The sequence below is a fragment of the Manis javanica genome, chromosome 3 (assembly GCF_040802235.1).
Source record: "Manis javanica isolate MJ-LG chromosome 3, MJ_LKY, whole genome shotgun sequence".
Taxonomy (NCBI): Eukaryota; Metazoa; Chordata; class Mammalia; order Pholidota; family Manidae; genus Manis; species Manis javanica.
The window spans coordinates 30,916,851-30,935,420 of NC_133158.1; the positions used below are offsets into that span (position 1 = coordinate 30,916,851).

Consider the following 18,570-nt stretch of genomic DNA (forward strand, 5'->3'; position numbering starts at 1 on the left):
AGATGCCATGTCTAGCAGGGCCCAGTGTCTAGGAAGTGGTGGGTCCGGGGTAGGAGCCTGATGCTCTCGGCCTGGTGGCTCTGAAGGAGCAGGACCTTCACTGGTGAACATGGAGCCTGCCACAAACTTGCTGCATACAAAAGTGTTTTTGAGACAAGTTAGAGTTTGAGGGGAGTAAGAAAGATGGTTATGCAGCAGGGCCTTGGGTCACAGACCTGAAGGCTAATTTTGTTCCTGATCCCCAGTCCATGCCAGGTTGCTAGAAATTCAAGCAGAGAAACATTTTCTTTGTCTTTCTAGACCCCAGACTCCTTTTCACTGTATGAGGCCATGGGCACTGGGTCCAGACTGGATATTCAACCTCTGTGGGTTCCAGGTCTCTGGGCTTGTCTAGGAAGTGGTGTGCGATTGTGGGAAGCATGAAGGCCTTTGGAGTCAGGCTTCTTGCAACTCACTTGCTGTGTGATCTTGGCCAAGTCCCTCTAATTCTCTGAGCATCAGTGTCTTTCTCAGTTAAATGGATGTACTGGCAGAGCTGCCTTCCTTCTGTTTTATTTGTGAGGTATATGTGAAGTGGAGGATGCAGGGAACTCTTTGGAAAACGCTGGGCGAGGCTCAGGTATAAGGCATTAGGGACATGCCAGTAAGTTTCTGGGGGAAGAAACAAACTCATCTTTGAGTAAGTCAGGGGAAGAAAGTGAGAGAGTGGACCAGAGTTCCCTCCTAAACACTCAGATACCACCCTGACCTGACCATCACGTCGCAGCATGCATCTGTCTGTCTGGGCCTCATCTCGCGGGGGTGCTGGGGAGGGATATGGGAGTTGGGGGGGTGGTTCCTTCCCCAATGTCAGGAGTCAGAAGTCAGCCCCAAGCACACACATCCTGCCCTAGGCCTTGGTAGTCAACTCTTGAACACCCAGGGGACATGAGTTGGACTCCTTCCAGGGCACACAGACCCTAGGGATTTTTGACTCAGCATGCACATGGCTACCCTCCTCTGCTGGAGAATCCCCAAGAGGGAGAGATCCCCCTGTGCAGAGGAGGCAGGAGGCAGCTCCCTCTCCATCCCACCAGATCGGGGGCCACTTCTCTTTTTTCCTGGTCACCTGCTTTCCAGCTCCCTGTGGGAAGAAAGCCTTTTGGCTTCTGGGGGGACTGTACTGGGTAACTTAGAGCCTTGGAGACCAGGGGAGATGTCATGGTTATAGAAACTATTCAAGCAAAGGAGGAACTAGGCGATATTTACTTAGAGTTCACATTGTGACTGTGTTGACCAAAATGTGTGTGTGGAAACCACAGAGGTTATGATCCCTTTTGGAACCAGTATCCTTGGGCAGAAGGGCCCCAGAATGACAGGCCATTGTCCTACAACAGAAAGCAGGGATACTAGATTCTCAAGGAGGCATGAGGCCTGGGGGAGACACAAGATGGTCGGTGGGTAAGGGAGTCGTGCCTGACCAGCCCCCGTGGTTCCTCTGAGAGAAGGAAGGGTGGGCAGAAGTGGGCATCGCTCTGAAGGACGAGTGTGGAGAGCTGATTGTTCCAGGACTGGCCTTACTAAAGGGTTTTATAATTGGCAGAAGAAAAGGTAAGAATGAAATTGCCAAGATTTGAGATGATTGAATTCTTTCTGCAAATCCTAGACTGTGAAAGCTAAGATGTGGGGTTCAACCAAGGGAAGACTTTCAAAAGCTGCGTGGGGCAGGCCCAAGAGGGCCAGATGGGCTGCCACACTTCAAGAAGGAGACTGAGCAAGGATGGACAAAGAACAGAGCGTGCACCCAGAAGCCAGACTTTGGGCAGTCAGTCCCAGCTGGAGGGTGCAGGAGTCACTGGGGAGGGTGGCAGGAACTGAAAACAATGGATTTGTTCCTAAGTGGCTCTTAAGGCTTGAACCCTTGGTCAGTGTGCTGATGGCGGCGCTGAGCAAGGCCAGGGCTGAGTGGAGCAGGAGTAGGTCAGCTGGGTGAGGCTCTGATGTGAAGGGGGAGGAAGCTGGGTCCAAAGTGCCTCCTGCCCCGAGGAAGCCTGGCAGTGACTTCTTAGTGGCAGTGCCTCATAGACTCGGATACCACCTGCTCAACTATGTCTCCCCTTGATCTTGACTCATCTGGCCTCCCCTTGGCTGTGTTTTTGTACTAATGAATGACTGTGGAAGGGCCTTCCACCCTTTTCTGCATCTTGCCTGTCATCTTGCATACCTGGCAGCATTGCCTACACTAAGGTCATGAGACCTGAGCAAATGCCTTCAGGGTTGTGGGACAGGAGCAAGTGCCTTCAGGGTCGTGGGACATGAGCAAATGCTTTCAGGGTCATGGGACATGAGTAAATGCCATCAGGGTCGTGGGACACAAGCAAAGGCCATCAGCTAGCCCTTTGCGGCTTGTGCCTCAGATGGCATAGCTCCTGCCCTGGTCTGTGGCAGGGGATGTGTGTTGTGGGTAGGTATTCTGTATTTGGAAAGGGGTAGAGAGGCACTTTATCAATGATCAAGAGATGAGGCCTAGCGTCTGTGCCTCACTGAAAAAGCCTGAGAGCTAAGTGAAGAGATAGGTACGGGGATCTGAGAGGAGTGGGCCTAAGGGCTCCCTTGCAGTTTGGGAGGGGCTGACTGGAGACAAGGTAAGGGAGGCAGGTGGTAAAGAGAGACTTCTTATTCCATCTGGGCCTGAAGCCAGGGAGGGGTTCAGAGAGATCTAGACAAGGCCAGAGATGAGAGACCCTGGTAAGAAGCTGTGATGTGATTAGATCAGCTTGGCTCCGCAAGAGAAAGTCAAGGAGGGCGTCACAGTCCCAGGCTATTTCTCAGATAAGGAAGGGCAGGAGCTGAGGGTTAGAGCAGATGCCTCAGGGCCTGCTGACACCCAAACAGGATGCTAGGCTTGCCTCACCATTTTCCACCAGAGGTCAAGCTGAGTGGGTCAGGAGCTTTGTCCCTTCTAGGAAGGGGTTGAACTTTCAGTGTGCCAGGAAAAGTGTGTATAAGACAGCTGATGCCATCAGATGTGCAAGGGGAGAGGGCAGAGGGTTTTGGACTACTGTGGGTGGGGCCTCCAGGCTGTGATCTCCTTGGTGGCCTGGGACTGACTGGGACCTCTGAGCTATACAGACCCCTCCTTGGCTGGACCCCACTGTGACTGACTGTGACCCCTGAGGGCCTTGACCCATGGTAACCCATTGCCTAACTCTGATTCTAAAAGACTGACCTCCTGGCCAACTCTGACCCTTGCCCTCATGCACCAGACTTTTCCTGACCAAGAATGACCTTAAACTGATTGGGACACTCGGTGCACATGGGACACCACCCTGTGGTAGGCTGGGACATTTGATCACTGGAACCCCCCTGCTGAATGAATGGTGATCCTTTGACCTGGAACTTTTCACCACTTGTACCCTCACGACCCCCTGGCTGAGCAACTAAACCCCAGACCCTGACCCCAGCCAACCCTGGCCCACTGAGTGACTGTCACCCTGTGACTGGCTGTGGTCTCCTGACCAACTGGGACCCTCCTTAATGGCTGTGGCCCCTCAGCCCACTGGGCCTGACCATGACGGCTGCTCCCCCACCACCCGTGTCCTTGGCGCCCCGGCCCCTGCCCGCCCAGCACTGGCGTTGCTGGCGCCCGAGGCAGTAAGGGGTCACACTCACGCCCAGCTGCAGCAGGAGGAAGGCTGGTCGGAGAGGAAAGAGCATTGGACAACGACACGCGACTAGGGCTAGAGAGATTGGCTACGTCCTGGCTCTGGCTGGTGACGGAGGACTGTCTCCGCAGGGCCCCCTGAAAGGAGGCCCCGCTCTTGAAAGTATTGACTACTTCAATCTGCAACGGAGGAGAGAACGAGACAAGTTGCGAGAAGAACGAACACAACAGATACACGACTGACAGGCGCCACGCCACGAGGACAGCCGCAGCCACGGCAATGATGACAATGTCACTTAAATCAAAACAAAAAGTGCCAGGCACACTCCAAGGCTCTGAATGATGTCTTCTCAGCTCTGGGGCCATCCCAGGGAGGACATGGGCTGGCCTTTGTCCTGCTCTAGCTGCGCAGGGGCCAGAGGGCTGGGCGGGGGGCTGGCAGGTGATTAAACATGGTGCTTGGAGGCAAGAAGGGTGCCTAGGCCCCTCGGGCCAGGCGCGGAGCCACATGGGGTTGGGGGGCATCTCCGTGTGGGCCATACCATTTATGAGCTAGGTAACTTGGGCAGGTTACCCCTTGCAGTTCCTTGTCCTTCAGAAGGGGCAATGCCACCTACCTGGCAGGGTCATGTAAGTGGTGAAGCACCCGGACCATGCTGGTACGGTCAGAGCCAGGCTGGGTGGGCACTCATGCCCACTCAAGAAACTACAATTCCTCCTGCAACCTGGAGCCCCTGAAGGGCTCTGTGGCCGGGCTGGTGACAGCAGCAGGGCCGTGTGCACCGAGAACTGCCCTGACCCTCAGGGGAAGTGGGGTCTGGGGGCCCACTGAGAGGGCTGGGTGCTGGGGCTCCTGTTGGGGAGGAGAGCTCAGGCTGCAGCACGGCTCTGGGCCTGAAACCTGCCCCCATCCCCTGAGTGCAGCTCCGGAGAGGAGTGTCCTGAACTCAGTCACCCTTAAAACTGGTGGGGGGCACACCTACCTCTCAGGGGGCTGTGAAGGCCAGTGAGGTGATGTTTGGGACCCGCCCTCTGGGGCGTGAAACAGCCTAGGAAATCTATTTGTTACATTAAAGTGACAGGCCTGGCAGGGCCAAGGTGGGGGGATCCACAGTACCTCCCAGTGTGTAATGAGGGGCAGCTGTGAACTTTCCAGAAGCAGCTCTCCCAGGCAAATTGGGCAAGAGTCCTACCCTCTCTTAGTTTCGTGGTCCCCTCTGTCCCTCATCCCGTGGGGCTGCAAATGCACACTGTGAACTACAACTGCAGCCGGGCGGAGGGGCTTGTGAGAGCCTGTGGCCTGTGTGGGGCCGCACAGCTGCTGCACATCTTTGTCCTGGCGAAGAAACGTGCTTCTGGCTGGACACCCATGCTGCATGTGTGCTCTGCATGTATCCTTGGTGTGCACACGTGAGTCTGTGTGCACGGGGAGACCTCAGCTTTGCGCCCCAGAGCTACTTCCACACTGCTGTGGGGGCCGGAGGTCGGTGTCTGGAGCTCCCCAAGGAGGAAGAGGATGTGTGTGCGAGTGAAAAGGTGCCCGGACCTCACAGGCCCTGGAGGATCTGGGGTTGACCCTGGCCCGATACTGCCCCCATGTCCTTACACGGACTAGTCTCTAGCCTTGCGCTGCCCCTTCTGGAGGCTGCCCCACAGCCCCGATCCACAGTCACCCCCAGCAACCCCACAGAGATCCTCACTCACCTCAGCCCTGAGGGTCACCCCCTCTATCCCTTAGAGGCACCCCCCCTGCCCAAAACCCATAGTAGGTGTGCCCCTCGCCTGACCCCCTGCCCAGCTAAGGAGGACATTCCTGAGGAGGCCGCTGTTGCTTCAGCAGCCGTGCTAGTGTGCATGTGAGGGACGTGAGTGTGCAGAAGGCTGGGGGCTGGCACAGAGCCGTTCAGCTCCACCACCTGCCCGCCCTGGGGGCCTCCTGTACCTGGGTCTGGATCCGATTCAGGCCTCGGAACCACAGGATCTGGCCGCGCCGCAGCTCCCTCTCGGCGTGGTCGATCTCCTCCACGTCCTCGTTGAGCTCCTCCTCCGGGATCTCCTCCTTCTGCGTGAGCCTGCCCGCCTCTTTGAGGAACTTGAGCCTGCTGGTCGGGATGGTGGCGATGACCTGCAGGGGACCCAGCCATCGGGACGGTGGGCGCTGTGCCTCCTCGGCCGCCCGCCCTCCCTCCACCCCACCACCTTCCCTTCTTACCCACTCACCTAGTTACATTCACCTCGCGCCTTAACTCAGCCCACTGTTCCTCAACTATTATTTGTTCAGCATTTATTTACGTATTTTAACATTCACTTATTGATTCGCTCCTGTACCTGGGTCTGGGGGACATAGTGGGGTATCTTGGCCTTTAGGACTTGGACAGATAAGACACTGAATATCCAGGCCTCAGCCAAGTCATTTAACCCCCATGAGCTCTGGTTTTCCCATCTGTAAAGCTGGGGGCATCTCTGAGTTTGAGGATTAGGCAAGATGTGTGTGTGTCTAAGTTGCCATGCATGCGTGGCCCATGGCTGGCCCCTGGGCACTGAGCTCATTCCTTCCAAGGGCACTGGGCTCATTCCTTCCGAGGCCACTGGGTCCTGGATGCCCTGGGGGCAGCTAGTCCTGGGACTCTGGGGATGGCTGTCCTTCCAGAAAGGAAAGGCAGTAAGGGAACGGAATACACTTTTGTTCTTAATCTTCCTCCAGAGGGCTTGTTTGCCAGGCTGAGGTCCAAGAGGCAGGCCCTGTGGGGAAGCCAAAGTGGCAGAGGCCAGAGACTCCTTTCATCTCTTACAGGGACAGGCAGGGGCTGGCCTGGACACAGCCTTAGAATTTCCCCAAGAGCTTCAGATCAGTACTTCTCAGGGGGGCAACATCTGCTGGCTTTAGGAATCTGCTCACCCAGATGCCAAGAGCTCCCTTAGGGTGTGGGGCCGAGTGGGATAAAGATGGCCTGGCCCCGAGAGTACTCAGGGAATGGGGGTGCTAAGGCAGATCTAGCCTATCAACTTTTCAGAGAAGCTCCAAAGTTTAAAAAAGTCTCTTTTAGACAGAATTAAAAAAATTTTTTCTTTATCTTCTAGTTAATTTCTGCCATTGCAACTTCTCACTCCCGCCTGGAACAGCTTGAAGGCAAGAATAATGTCTCAGGCCAGTTGGGGCCCCCACTGCTTGGATGACCAAGCACCTTTGGCTCCTGGCACTTGTCACAAGCACTGCGTCCCAGTCAGGTGCCTCTGAGCTGCAAACTGTGAAAACTGTGATGGTGTGCATGTGTGTGAGTGTGCGCATGCCTGGAACTTGGGTAGAGTAGAGAAGGGCACTGGTAGGGGGATGTTCTAGAGTCCTAGCTGAAGGGGCCCCTATGGAGTGTCCAGCTCAGTGCCCACCCAAGGTGGGGAGGATCTCAGATGGCCACAGACACAGCACTGAAGCTCTGCAACATAGCAGGGTTTGCCTCTTACATTCCCTCCTTCCCTTGGAGCCCTCTGAAGGAGCCTCTGCTTGGTGTCACACCACTTACTGGTCTCTGTCAATCACACCACTTCCTAGTCATCCTTTTAAACAACTAGCGGGCTTCCAGCTTTGAGCCTTGGCAGGTCATGGCATCTAGTTAGAGTTTAATTAGATTGTTCTTATAGTATTTTTTGTTAGCTTTTTGTTATGATAAGTGATATTGATTTTCCCATCATTTAGTAATATAAAATGTCCTTTTGAAATAAATTAGTTTAAAAAAACTGATGCAATGTAAAAAAAATATTAAGTAAATAACAGGATCAGTATTGTGTAGATATAAGGCAAAAATCACAGTAGCAGTGCCCAAACTACCAGCATTTGGGACCTGGGCCAGCCCTACTGCTCAGAGGCCCAAAGATGGGGAGGGTCTGTCCAGGAGTCAGACAGTGAGTCCGTGGCAGAGCTGGGACCCACTGGTGGGGCTCCTGGATTTCCCATCTGGCGCTCTTTCCCTTCCCAGCCAAGAGGTAGCTCCCGTAGCTCACCTATGACTTACCTGGCCCCAGACGAGCTCTCCTAACCCGATGAATATGCACCACATCCACTGGTCCAGCTGCAGCGGGGAGCAGCTGAATGGCTTCCCCCCAAACTGCACGATCACTATCTGGAGGTCAAAGCGGAGCACAGAGACAGAGACAGAAGGACAGGCCGTCAGGGGTCTGGGCTCTTGGCACAGCGGGGAGGCCCACCCTGGCCCAGGTGAGCATGGGGGCCTGGCTACCTGGATGGCAAAGGTGCCCAGCACAATGGTGCAGAAGATAGGATTCCGGAAGATGCCATCAAAGACATTGCGCTCGCCGTGGATCTTACGGGCATTGATCTCGTTGAAGAGCTGCATCATGACGAAGGTGTTAAAGATGATGGTGTAGTGCTCCGAGGGTGGTGAGTGCAGGGGTGCGTTCCTCCCGCTGTCAATCTGGAACATTTTCTCACCTGCCAAGTGGGAGCTGGACTGAGGGCGGGGCTGGGGGAGATGCCCGGCACATGGGGGTCCGCTTCCGTATGCGGGCTGGGTCACCCAGATAGGGAGGCACACCTGGATGTTGGGGGTGCCTGTGCTGTGGGGTGGTCGTGTGAGTGAAGGGGTAACAAAACCCTTTCTTCTCGGAAGAAAAGCCTTGGGCAGACTTGATTCCACTTTTTCTGCAGAAATCTGATAAGGGTGGAGTGCAAGCTGTGTTATCAGGCAACATTGCTTATAAAAAGTGACCCCTTCTTGGCAAACCCATCCAGATCTGGAAGACTGGGCATGAGCTAGGAACACCTGGCGGGAGTTCTGGCTTTGGGCTCCCGCCAAAGTGCTGTTACTTGTAAATGAGTGTGTCCCTCACCCAGACTTCTGGGAGCTCATGGGACTGTTACAAGAATTATCAATTCCAAAATGGAGGTGGGGCTTCTGGGCCAGGCTGGCTCTGGACACACCCATATGTCTCATTCTCTTACACCTGAGTGTCATGGGGTGGGGGAGAGTAGCCCAGGCTGCTGTGGGGACACCGCTGCTGGCATGCCTGGAGCCATCCTGCATCCTTGTGCAGAACAGCATGCACTGGTGCCAGGAAGGCTTTCCCTGAGTGTGGGTGTCCAGATGAATCCGAAATCATAGAGAGTAGGTGCTCAAGTGGGGAAGTCAGCGAGCAGAGTGGGAGCCTGCCCTCCTCTCTCCTCCCTTGTGGGACAGCTTTCTGTTCAAGAGGCTCCTAGCTTTGCATTTGCAGGACTTCCTCTATGGCTTTTCCTGGTAATCTTTACCATCATCCTGCCAACACAGCACCTTCAGAATGTATGACAGAGGACTGCCCTTTGAAGAACAGGGTCCACACCCCACCTGCATCCGTACTCTGGACTTTGAGGACAAGTGCTCATTGGTCGTGGAAAGCTGAGCTTGTGGAGGGCCAGCCCCTTCCCCTCTCTGGGCCTCTCTGAGCCCTGGGGGTGGGCTGTGCCTCTGAGGTGCTTATGGAAGCCAGACCCGCCTTAGCCCCAGCTGCATCTGGTGTTTACTCAGTCTCCTCCTTGGATCAGCTATGTGCCCTGCGTGCAAGTCACCTCACGTCTCTGGGCCTTAGGGCACTCTTTGTAACAGGTGGTGGCACAGGGTCCTGCCTCACAGAGTGGTCGGAAGACCTAAATGAGGGAGTCCAGGTGAAAGCTCTGGGGAAATAGCTAGTGGTTAGGCAAGTGTGTGGCACTTCCCCAAGTCTCAGTGAGGATACCTCCCATAGGGCAAGGAGAAGGTGCCAAATGGGTCAGAGGAGGCCAGTCACATCCCCCAGGGCCTCAGGCTCCTATGGGGCTGGTGTGAAGGGCATTAATTGGCATTTGGGCACCACTTTGCATGCTGTGTACTCAGCATCCGGAGCTGTCATCAGTGGAAAAAGCCCTGGCTTTGGGGTTGGCCAGACCCGGGAGAGGGCCTGGCTCTGCCCAGGACATGTTGTATGATGTTGAGCAATTAATCTTCCTGGGCCTCTGTTAGTCAGTTGGCAAACAGGAAGCCTGCTGTGGTCCAGAAGGCCAGGTGTGCCCTTGTGTCCCCAGTGGGTGGGGTGGGGGACTCACCAACAAAGAGCAGGGTGAAGATGAGGGTGAGCTGGTAGACGGCGTGGCCCAGGATGTTCTTCATCATGGTCCGAGAGATGAGGGGCTTGTTGCGGCCATACGGCTTCCTCAGAAGCAGGGTCTCGGTGGGTGGCTCGGTGGCCAGTGCCAATGAGGCAAATGTGTCCATGATAAGATTCACCCAGAGCATCTGCACGGCCTTCAGGGGGGAGTCCTGGGGACAGTGGACGTGGGCAGGGCTGTCATGGGCTGCAAGGTGCCCGGCAAGGTGTTGCCCCTGAGGTCCCAGCAGCTCCCTGATGGAGGCTTGAGGCTGGCTCTGCCCCAGGGGGTGGGGGTTCTGCCCCTGGGTTCCTGAGTGGCACTGAGTAGGTTCACTAGGAGAACAGCCCAGCCCTGCCTTCTCCAAGGAGAAAACTGACTCCCCCAGGCCTCATGTCCACCAGCTCCCTGCTATCTGGTAGATCTGGCCACATCCCTACCATCTTCCCGTCCCCCTTCCAGCCCCTGTGGACATACATCTCCTGGCCAGGCCAAGACGTCCCCCACCGCCTCTCGCACAGACCCCATCTCCTCACCTCCCTCTGCCCTCTCCTTTCTGCTCAACTATTAATGGCTCAGGTCTCTCCTATTTCACAAACAATGCCCATGACCCCTGTCTCCTGTTCATGACCACCCAATTTCTCTTTACCTCTTATCATCCTACTTTACCTCAAGCAATTATTGTGTATATCTGTGATTCCAAAAATAATATATTTCCATGGTAGAAAATACGGGCAAGTAAGGAATAGCGGAAGAAGCTAAAAACTCATCAACACTCTCACCACTTACAGGTTCTTGCCATGCACATTCTGGTGTGGATCCTTCTACACCTCTCTCTGGCTGGGATTGGGATCTGTAGTCATACTGTTCTGTGCACAGTCCACATGGCTTGAAGGAACTGAATCCATTGTGCCCCTCCTCCCCAGGACTCCCCCTTGTGTCCTTGGCAACAAGACTAGCTTTTCCATGTCCCCAGAATGCCTTTCTCCAAGGTTACCAGTCCCTTTCTTGTCACAAATTGAGAGAGGCATTTTCAAGCCTCATCTCACTGACCTCACCGCTGTGTTTGGCCACTGCCTCCCCCTTGCGCTCCTGGCCCACTCTCCTGGTCCTCCTCCTGCTCTGTGGCTGCTCCTTCTCCATCACCCTCAGGGGTCCTCTTCCCTGCCTTTAGGGTCTGTGCGCCCCACAGCCCCTTCCTCCATTTCATGCCTATCCCCGGCTCTAGGTGCTTCTCTCTTCCCTCATCGTCCTCTCCCCAGACACACCTCCCCCTCTGGCTGTAGCCTCATCTTATGGTGGAACACCTCCTCCAGGAAGCCCACAGGCTCTGTAAGCCCAAAAGCCAGAACTGAGCTGCTCCTCACCCCTCTGTTCTGAGTGCAGCTCCTGAGGCCCCTCTACCTGCACCCCATACACCCTCTCACCTCTCAGATGTTTATCACAGCCCCTCCTCCTGGCCACCTCTCCTGCCTCTGCCCTGGCTCACCACCTTCCCCATGACCCAGCTTCCTCTCTCAGTCTTCTCCGAGTACATGTGCCTCGGGGTCAGGGCACCCCCATCTCCTCCCAAGGCCTTCAGCCTAAGGCCTCAGGTAAGCTGACTGTCCCCCAAGCCACCACCAGAGGGAGCTTCTTGCCCACAGACCAGGAGAGAAGGCGCCGTGGAGTAGAAGTGACCCTCCTCCAGCTACTACCCCACAGCTCTGACTCTCAGGGCTGGGGGACTGGGTGCTGCCATGTGCATCCTCAAGGGCTCAGAATGCAACAGAGGCAAGCAGCATCCGCAGGCCACAAAGCTCTTCAGGGCAGTGCTGCCTTTCAGGCCTCTGGGGACTCGTCTATGGCCAGGAGCCTGTCTGCCCACACGGCTGCCAGCATGGGCCTGGCCTCCGCCCCTCCCCTCCTCAGTCCAGGCTGGCCAGACCCCGGGAGGAAGCAGGAAGCCTTGGGAGCAATGGCAGGTGCCTGGTAGGTCCATCCTCTGAGCCTCAGTTTCTGCCTCTGTAAAATGGGGATCATTACAGCTCCCGCCTCATGGGGCTGAGTGAGAAAGCAGTGAGGCTGTGGACATCCAGGCCGTCTGGCTGGCTTCCGCTGGCCTCAGGACATGGAGCTGCTCAAGACTCAGACTGTGATCCTGACAGACAGCTGCCCCTCCCAGTGACACACGGTCCCCAACTCCCTCCTGCTGCCCTATACTGGCTTCTGGAACCCAGACAGCACGCCTCTCCCAACATACCCCACAGCAGAACTCAGGCCCCTGAAGGTCCGGCTGGCTCCTTGTACCCAGCTGGCCCCGAACCCCCTTTGGCCCCACCACACCCCTGCCACCCTCTGGCCGTTTATGTGGCCAGGGGCCCTGCTTCCCTCGAGGATTGCCTCTCTGGCCTCCTGGAGCAAAGGCCAGGCCTGCACCTGGGTCAGGCAGCCACGGGGGGAGGCCTGACCCTGGGGAAGCCCCACCGCCTCACAGAGCCTCTGTGCCTCAGCTCCTGGGGCTGGCACCTGCACCTGAGGTCTGCAGTGTGGTCCTGGCCCCAGCAGCCACTCCCCAGGCTTTGGCATGCCCTGCCCTGCCCACTCCCCGAGGGCCCACCTGCGTGATGCAGGCGCCTGTGAAGGCCACGATCACAGCCACCACGTTGACGGTCAGCTGGAACTGCAGGAACTTGGAGATGCTGTCATAGACGTTGCGGCCCCACATCACTGCCTTGACGATGCTGCTGAAGTTGTCATCTGTCAGGATGATGTCTGATGCCTCCTTGGCCACGTCCGTGCCTGCAATGCCCTGTGGGGACAGGGACAGGAGCCTGGGTGGGGTGGTCGGGGAGATCAGCAGCTATAGCAGCGCTGTCATCATCCCCTGTCCTACTCAACTCTCCCCACACACCCCCTCACCAAATGCCCAGCACAGCCAGACCAATGGGACACACACACACACACACACACACACACACACACACACACACACACCAATGGGACATACACACACACCCCTACTCCTCACACATCCAACAACATCCAACACCCAGCCCCAATGCCAACCCTCTGCTTCAGAAAGCCTCTCCTCAGCCCCTCCTCCTCCTCCCTCCCCGAGAGGGAGCCTCCCTCTACCCTTCCAGGAAGACCCTGGAGGCCAGGCTGAGTCTGTGAGCATTAGGAACACAAGGTGGATGGTGTGTGAACTGGTTTGAGTGTACACAGGCAGACTGAGGCTGCACTGTCCACACCCCCCACCCATGAGCCCCTGCCAGGCCCTGCCTCCAGCCCCACACGAGCACTCCTACCATGGCGAAGCCCACGTCTGCCTTCTTGAGTGCAGGCCCGTCATTGGTGCCATCCCCCGTCACGGCCACCACCTGCCGCTGCTCAGTGTGTGTGCTGTCGATGATGCCTGTGGGGTGGGGCGGTAATATGCTCAGGGCCCTGGGATGCTCAGGGGGGCGGGACAGCCTCAGCCAGCCCTGATCCTCAGGAGGGCCCTGGGCTGGGCACAGCCTCCTCTTTGGCCCCGCTCTGCCACTCGCTCTGGTCATGGTACTTCCTAGCTTCAGGCTTTCCATAGCTCCTGCAGGGCACGTTGGGCATCTTAGCCCTGTGCTGGCTCAGGGCTGCGTTCCCCATGGTCTTGGCCAGGCTCACTTCTCCAGCACCCTCTTCATTCTCTACAGCCTTTGGCCACACCAGTGGCCACCCCAGCCAGAAACACCTCCCCGCTCTGCCTGCACTCCAGGGGCCCCAGCTTTTCCTGGGGCTCCAAGGTTTTTCCAGCATCCTTCCATCTGCTCCCTAGCATCCCTCCCCTGCTCCCTGGGATCCAGTCATGCCCGAGAGGGGTATGGGCTGGGCCATTTGCCAATGACCCCTGACCCACTGTGTGGCCTTGACCTTTCTCCAGACATGCATCCTCAATAAAATATTCAACAAATAACAGGATGAACACATGGCATGTGGTCCCTTTCACTGAGCTAGGACCTGTAGAAAGGTTGTCATTGTTGGGCATGTGTGGGGTTTGTGCAGCCCTGAGCAGAGATGTCCACGTTCAGGACAGAAATCTGAGTGCCAGTCTTGACATGTCCCTCTCTTGTTCGGCAAACCAAACCCAACACCAAGGCCTGTGGATTCTGGCTCCCAATCCCACTGGAATCCTTCCACTACTCTCTAGCCCCATCCCCTCTGCCAACAGCATCTCCACGCCCCCTCTGGGCTCCCCTTCCAATTTGACAGCAGCCTCAGGGTCTAACACCTGAGTCTGAACCTGTGTCGCCAGCCAAAGGCTACCCAGCCTCAGGATGACACCCATGTTCTCAGCTCTGAAGTCTGAAGTCCTCTGTGGTCAGGCCTCATTCCTTTTCTGATCTCCTCTCCTGTTGCCTGGCCACCCCCAATCTGTGCTCCAGCTACAGGAGTGGCTTATGGTTCTTGCAAAGCCTGCTCCCACTTGCCCCTGTGTCTGCACAGCCTGTTCCTTTGGCCAGCTGTGCCCATTACCCACCTGCAGTCTTATTTTGGCTGCTATGTCCCTGGGGAGACTTTGTGACCCCCCGAGGACCCCACCCATCCTACAGACCACTGTGGCTCCGATATGTGTGTCTCACTGTCCTGTACCTGGCAAACAGCAACAGCCTGTGGAATGAGGGAATGAGTTTCCTGAGTTGGGGTACTGTACACCCCAGTTTTTTCCAACTATCAAGGTTCCACACTCTTCAAGGCCCAGCTCCAAGGCCATGTGCTCTGGGAGCCATCCTGGGCTCTCTCTCCAGCTGGTGGCAGTACCTGAGTCCACTGCCCAGAATATCCCCTCCAGTTTGTCCACTTGGCATCTGAGGCCTTCATCCCTGCCTGGGGTGTTTGTCTAAGGTGGTGGTGGAGGGGGGTTTCTCAGTGGCTTCCCAGGCTGGAACTGGCCTTTTCATAGCATTCCTGCTGTTCCACATAGGGGCGGGGAGCTGGGAGGGCATCCACCCCCAGACCCTTCTCCTGCACCTCCAGTGCTAACACGGCCCTGCCACTCCACTGACACTGCCCCCACCATGCCTGGTCACCAGGGGCGATTCTGCGGTCACCTCTATGGTCACGTCCCTGTCCCACCACTCTGGACCTCTCGGTGCCATGCATGCTGTGGACCACACCTTCCTTCCCAACAGGCTCCCTTCCTTGTCTTCCTGGATGTCACTGTCCCTGGCTGTCCTCCTACTCCTCTGGCTGCCTCTTCATGGTCTCTGCTTTCAGACCTCCACCTCTGCTCGTGGCCCAGGTGGGAGCTTCCTGGGTGCAGCCAGCTCCTCTGCTCTGCAGACTCTGCAGTCCATGCCTTTGTCTTACCTCTCTACTGAGCCCTGACTCTACAAATGTCCAGCTTGGACATCTCCACTTGGACGTCAGAGGGCCTCCAGCTCAGCCAGAATGCATAAGTTTCCCCTCATATCTCCCCTTCCCTTGCAGCTCCTAACATTCAGCTGCCCACTCAGAAACCACGGGGCATGCTTGCAAGCAGCAGGCTCTCAAACCGGTGTAGACTGCAGGAGTCCTGGACTGCTCACCTCTCTCATCCTTCCACCATATCCAAGTTGCCAGGCCCAGGCCCTTCCACCACCCAGGCAGTCCTCAGATCTTGCAACGTTCAGCTTCACCTGTACTGGACCCAGTCCAGGTGTCACCTATTAAAGTTGGACAATCCCGGTGGTCCCTCTGCCTCCCTGCTACTCTCCACACAGCAGGGAGTGAGCTTTCTAAAACAATGCTTTTCCTGGCAAGACCCTCCCAATGTCTCCTGACTCTGAGCCAACATCGTAGGTTATTAGCTTGGCATTCAAGGCCCTGCATGATTTGACACTGGCACCCCTTCTTCAGTCTCCTCCTCTATCTCCCTCTCTTGCTTGAGGTCCCAGCCCCAGTGATTTTCTTTCCACTTCTTGAAGGTGCCTGGAAATCTTTGCCTCTGGACTTTCACAGTGCAATTCTCTGCCCCGCCAGAAACACAAACACAAACCCTTTCTCCTGGATCCCCATTCCATCTTCAATGGCCTCTGATGTGACCTCTCTTCTGCAGCCTGAGTTAGAGGCCAGAGAGGCCACAGATCCCCCTTTATCACCCACCAGTGCTGCCTCTAGCTCTATGGAGGGATGCCACCTATTTAGTGTCTGCTGGATGAAACCTGGTTCATAAATCCCAAGACGCAAGGACCATGTTTGCCAAGAGCAGGGCCTGGCACATAGTAGCACATAGTAGATCCTCAATAAACATTTAGCAAGAGAATGGGTGAATAAATGAATAAGTGGTTGAGTAAGAAATGGGGATAGGTTGGGGGCCCCTTGTTCGGGGATCTGTGGTTGGAGGGCCCTGTGTTTCTGTTACCAGGCCAGATCTGCCTCCATTAATCTCCTTGGGCAGCACTTAGGGAAAAAAATCCAAGATGTCCTAGGGGATGGCTTTATCCGGAAACCTGCCCCCCATGGCCATTTTACAGAAGAGAAACTGAGTCCCAGAAGAGGAGGGACTTGCCCAAGGCCACAGAGCAGATCAGTGGCAGGGTCAGGACTTGAACCCAAGGCTGTGTGGCTCTAAAAGTGTCCAGCAGCTGGCCACAGAGATGGACTCAGCAACCGATGTGCCCTCGCTCTGGAGGGGGAAAGGTCAGGAAAAGGATACTGGCTTTTGGCCTCATCTCTCAGGTTGCCATTCCCAAAATAGCCCATCTCTGGGGTCCTGGTTAAAGATTTGGTTGGGGGCCTCCAAGACCACGCAGATCCAGGGTCTCAAACACAAACTCTGGGGCCAGACTGAGAACATTAGTAAGTGGAGTGAGCTGAATGTCACACATTGAGGAGTGGTAAAGACTGTGTCGGACATGAGAGAGCAGTCAGTATATAGTCATTCTAACTCAACATTATTAAAAGGCACCATTACCAGCCAAATAAAATACATCTGGGGCCCATACAGCCCTCAGGCCCTAAGTTTTGGACACTGGGTAGAACCAGTCCCATTGCTTCCTAGAGAAGGAAGAGCCCAGAGAGAAGATTCATAACTTCCCCATCTCACTGTGGCTCTTGGGCGGCTTCCCAGGACTGCAAAGTGGGTGGGATAGAGGTGTCCCCAGGTATGGGGAGCCCCAGACAACAGCCCCTTCTATCCTGGACAGAAGCTGCAGGGACCAGGAGAGGAGGGGATTCTGGCCTCAGAATTGCCCATGTCGCCCAGGTCTTACCTTTGACCAGGGTGTGCTTGTCTGTGGGGGAGGAGCGTGCCAGCACCCGCAGCTTTGGCCAGATCTTGTCGATTCGCTCCTGCTCAATCTGGAGGGGGTTGGGGGAGGACAGGTTGGTGGGGTCAGGGAGAGAGACTGAGGCCTGGAGAGGGGAGAGGACTCACCCAGAGTCACTGGGCTCTTAGTGGCACACTGGCTGGCTTCTGTATAATCATGCAACCCCTGTGCCTGCCAGGCCCGTTCCTAGCTCATCCCCCGGAGACCCTTTGCTCTGGGCACATACCTCTCCCTTCTCATTGCGGATCCTCCGGTTGAACTCCTTGCCCTCTAGGCACAGGAAATCCTCCCCAGGATGGATGATGCCACACTTGATGGCGATGGCACGGGCTGTGTTGATATTGTCCCCGGTGACCATGCGGACTGTGATGCCTGCCCGCTGGCACTTGCGGATGGCTTCTGGGACCTGGGTGGGAGGGCAGGAGCCATGGGGGTGCGCACCACCTCGGGCAGGCCTTCACTGCCCTTATGGACTCCAGAGTGAGCCCTGCTCCCAGGAGCTCCATTGTAAGGGGCCTAGATGACCATGAGATATGACAGTACATATGGCACATGGGCCATCTCCTCCCTTCCTGTGCCCATGGCAGGCATTGTTAATTGATCACAGCATCCTCTGATTCAATGGTCTCATGTGGGTCTCACAATTATCCCCATCAGAATCCCAGGAAGCCGCGCCTACCACTGCAATAGCCCATCCTGAGCTGAAACCGCTGGTTATCCTGACCTAGACAAGGACTTTGAGGAAGACCCCACTAAGTATCCCCTCAGATCTGGCTCCAGGCAAAAGCACAGAACATTCTTCTATTGCACAGGAACTTGTGTCTGCTTTATCCTAAAAACTCACTGATAAAATACATTTGTGTATTTTCAGTTTTTTTGAGGGGGAATGTGACATTGGCTGAGAATAAATACAAATGATTATGCTTCATCTAAAATACAACATTTCCTTGAGAGAGTAAGGACTGCCTCCTGCCCAGACTGTAATGATAGACTGGTGTCTGGGCCACTCAGGCCAGAGCAGACCCAGCTCATCAGAAGCCAACGAGCGCCCCTCCCCCACATGCCCTGCCCTCCCCAGAGCTGTGCATTTACCCAGCAATTAGGATGGGAAAACCAACCTGGAGTTGCTGTCTCTTTACACACAACATAGATCAACTCACCAAGAAATTCTTACCCATGGGCGGTGACAAATAATGAAATAAAGTGCTATTTGCTTTTGCTGAAAAAATGCCTTTGAGTGGGAGAGGGCACATCAAAGGCAGAAAACCCAGTTGTACCAAAAGACCAAAAGCACTTTAGAATCTCAGGCCTGGAGGGGCTGAGTTTGACTCTCAACTGCTCTCGACCATCTTAGAGCCTGGGAGCTCACTCTCACCTCCGCCCTGCCAAGCCACTGCTGAGAGGGTTTGAAGACTATTATGAGCTGAATTGTGATCCCCTAAAAAGATATGTTGAAATCTGAACCCCTAGTACGTATGCATGTGCTCTTGTTTATAGATAGTGTATTCATAGGGCTAATCAAGTTAAGATGAGGTCATTAGGGT

The 18,570-nt window shown here is 55.6% G+C and overlaps 1 protein-coding gene across 20 annotated transcripts in view; it reads right to left on the bottom strand.

Moving 5' to 3' along the window:
• Positions 1-18,570, bottom strand: part of ATP2B2 (ATPase plasma membrane Ca2+ transporting 2) — a 358,301-nt gene that overhangs the window by 6,209 nt on the left and 333,522 nt on the right. For 16 of the 20 annotated variants that reach the window (XM_037000334.2, XM_073231033.1, XM_073231038.1 and 13 more), the window contains 8 exons: positions 17,253-17,432; positions 16,970-17,057; positions 13,049-13,155; positions 12,358-12,549; positions 9,717-9,930; positions 7,879-8,090; positions 7,654-7,761; positions 5,586-5,768 (listed from right to left, as the gene is read on the bottom strand). In XM_037000334.2, coding sequence (XP_036856229.1) covers positions 5,586-5,768; positions 7,654-7,761; positions 7,879-8,090; positions 9,717-9,930; positions 12,358-12,549; positions 13,049-13,155; positions 16,970-17,057; positions 17,253-17,432 — 1,284 coding nt within the window. Of the gene's footprint in view, positions 1-3,651; positions 3,824-5,585; positions 5,769-7,653; positions 7,762-7,878; positions 8,091-9,716; positions 9,931-12,357; positions 12,550-13,048; positions 13,156-16,969; positions 17,058-17,252; positions 17,433-18,570 lie in introns of all 20 variants that reach the window. The other 4 variants (XM_073231041.1, XM_073231040.1, XM_037000338.2 and 1 more) reach the window with 1 other exon arrangement.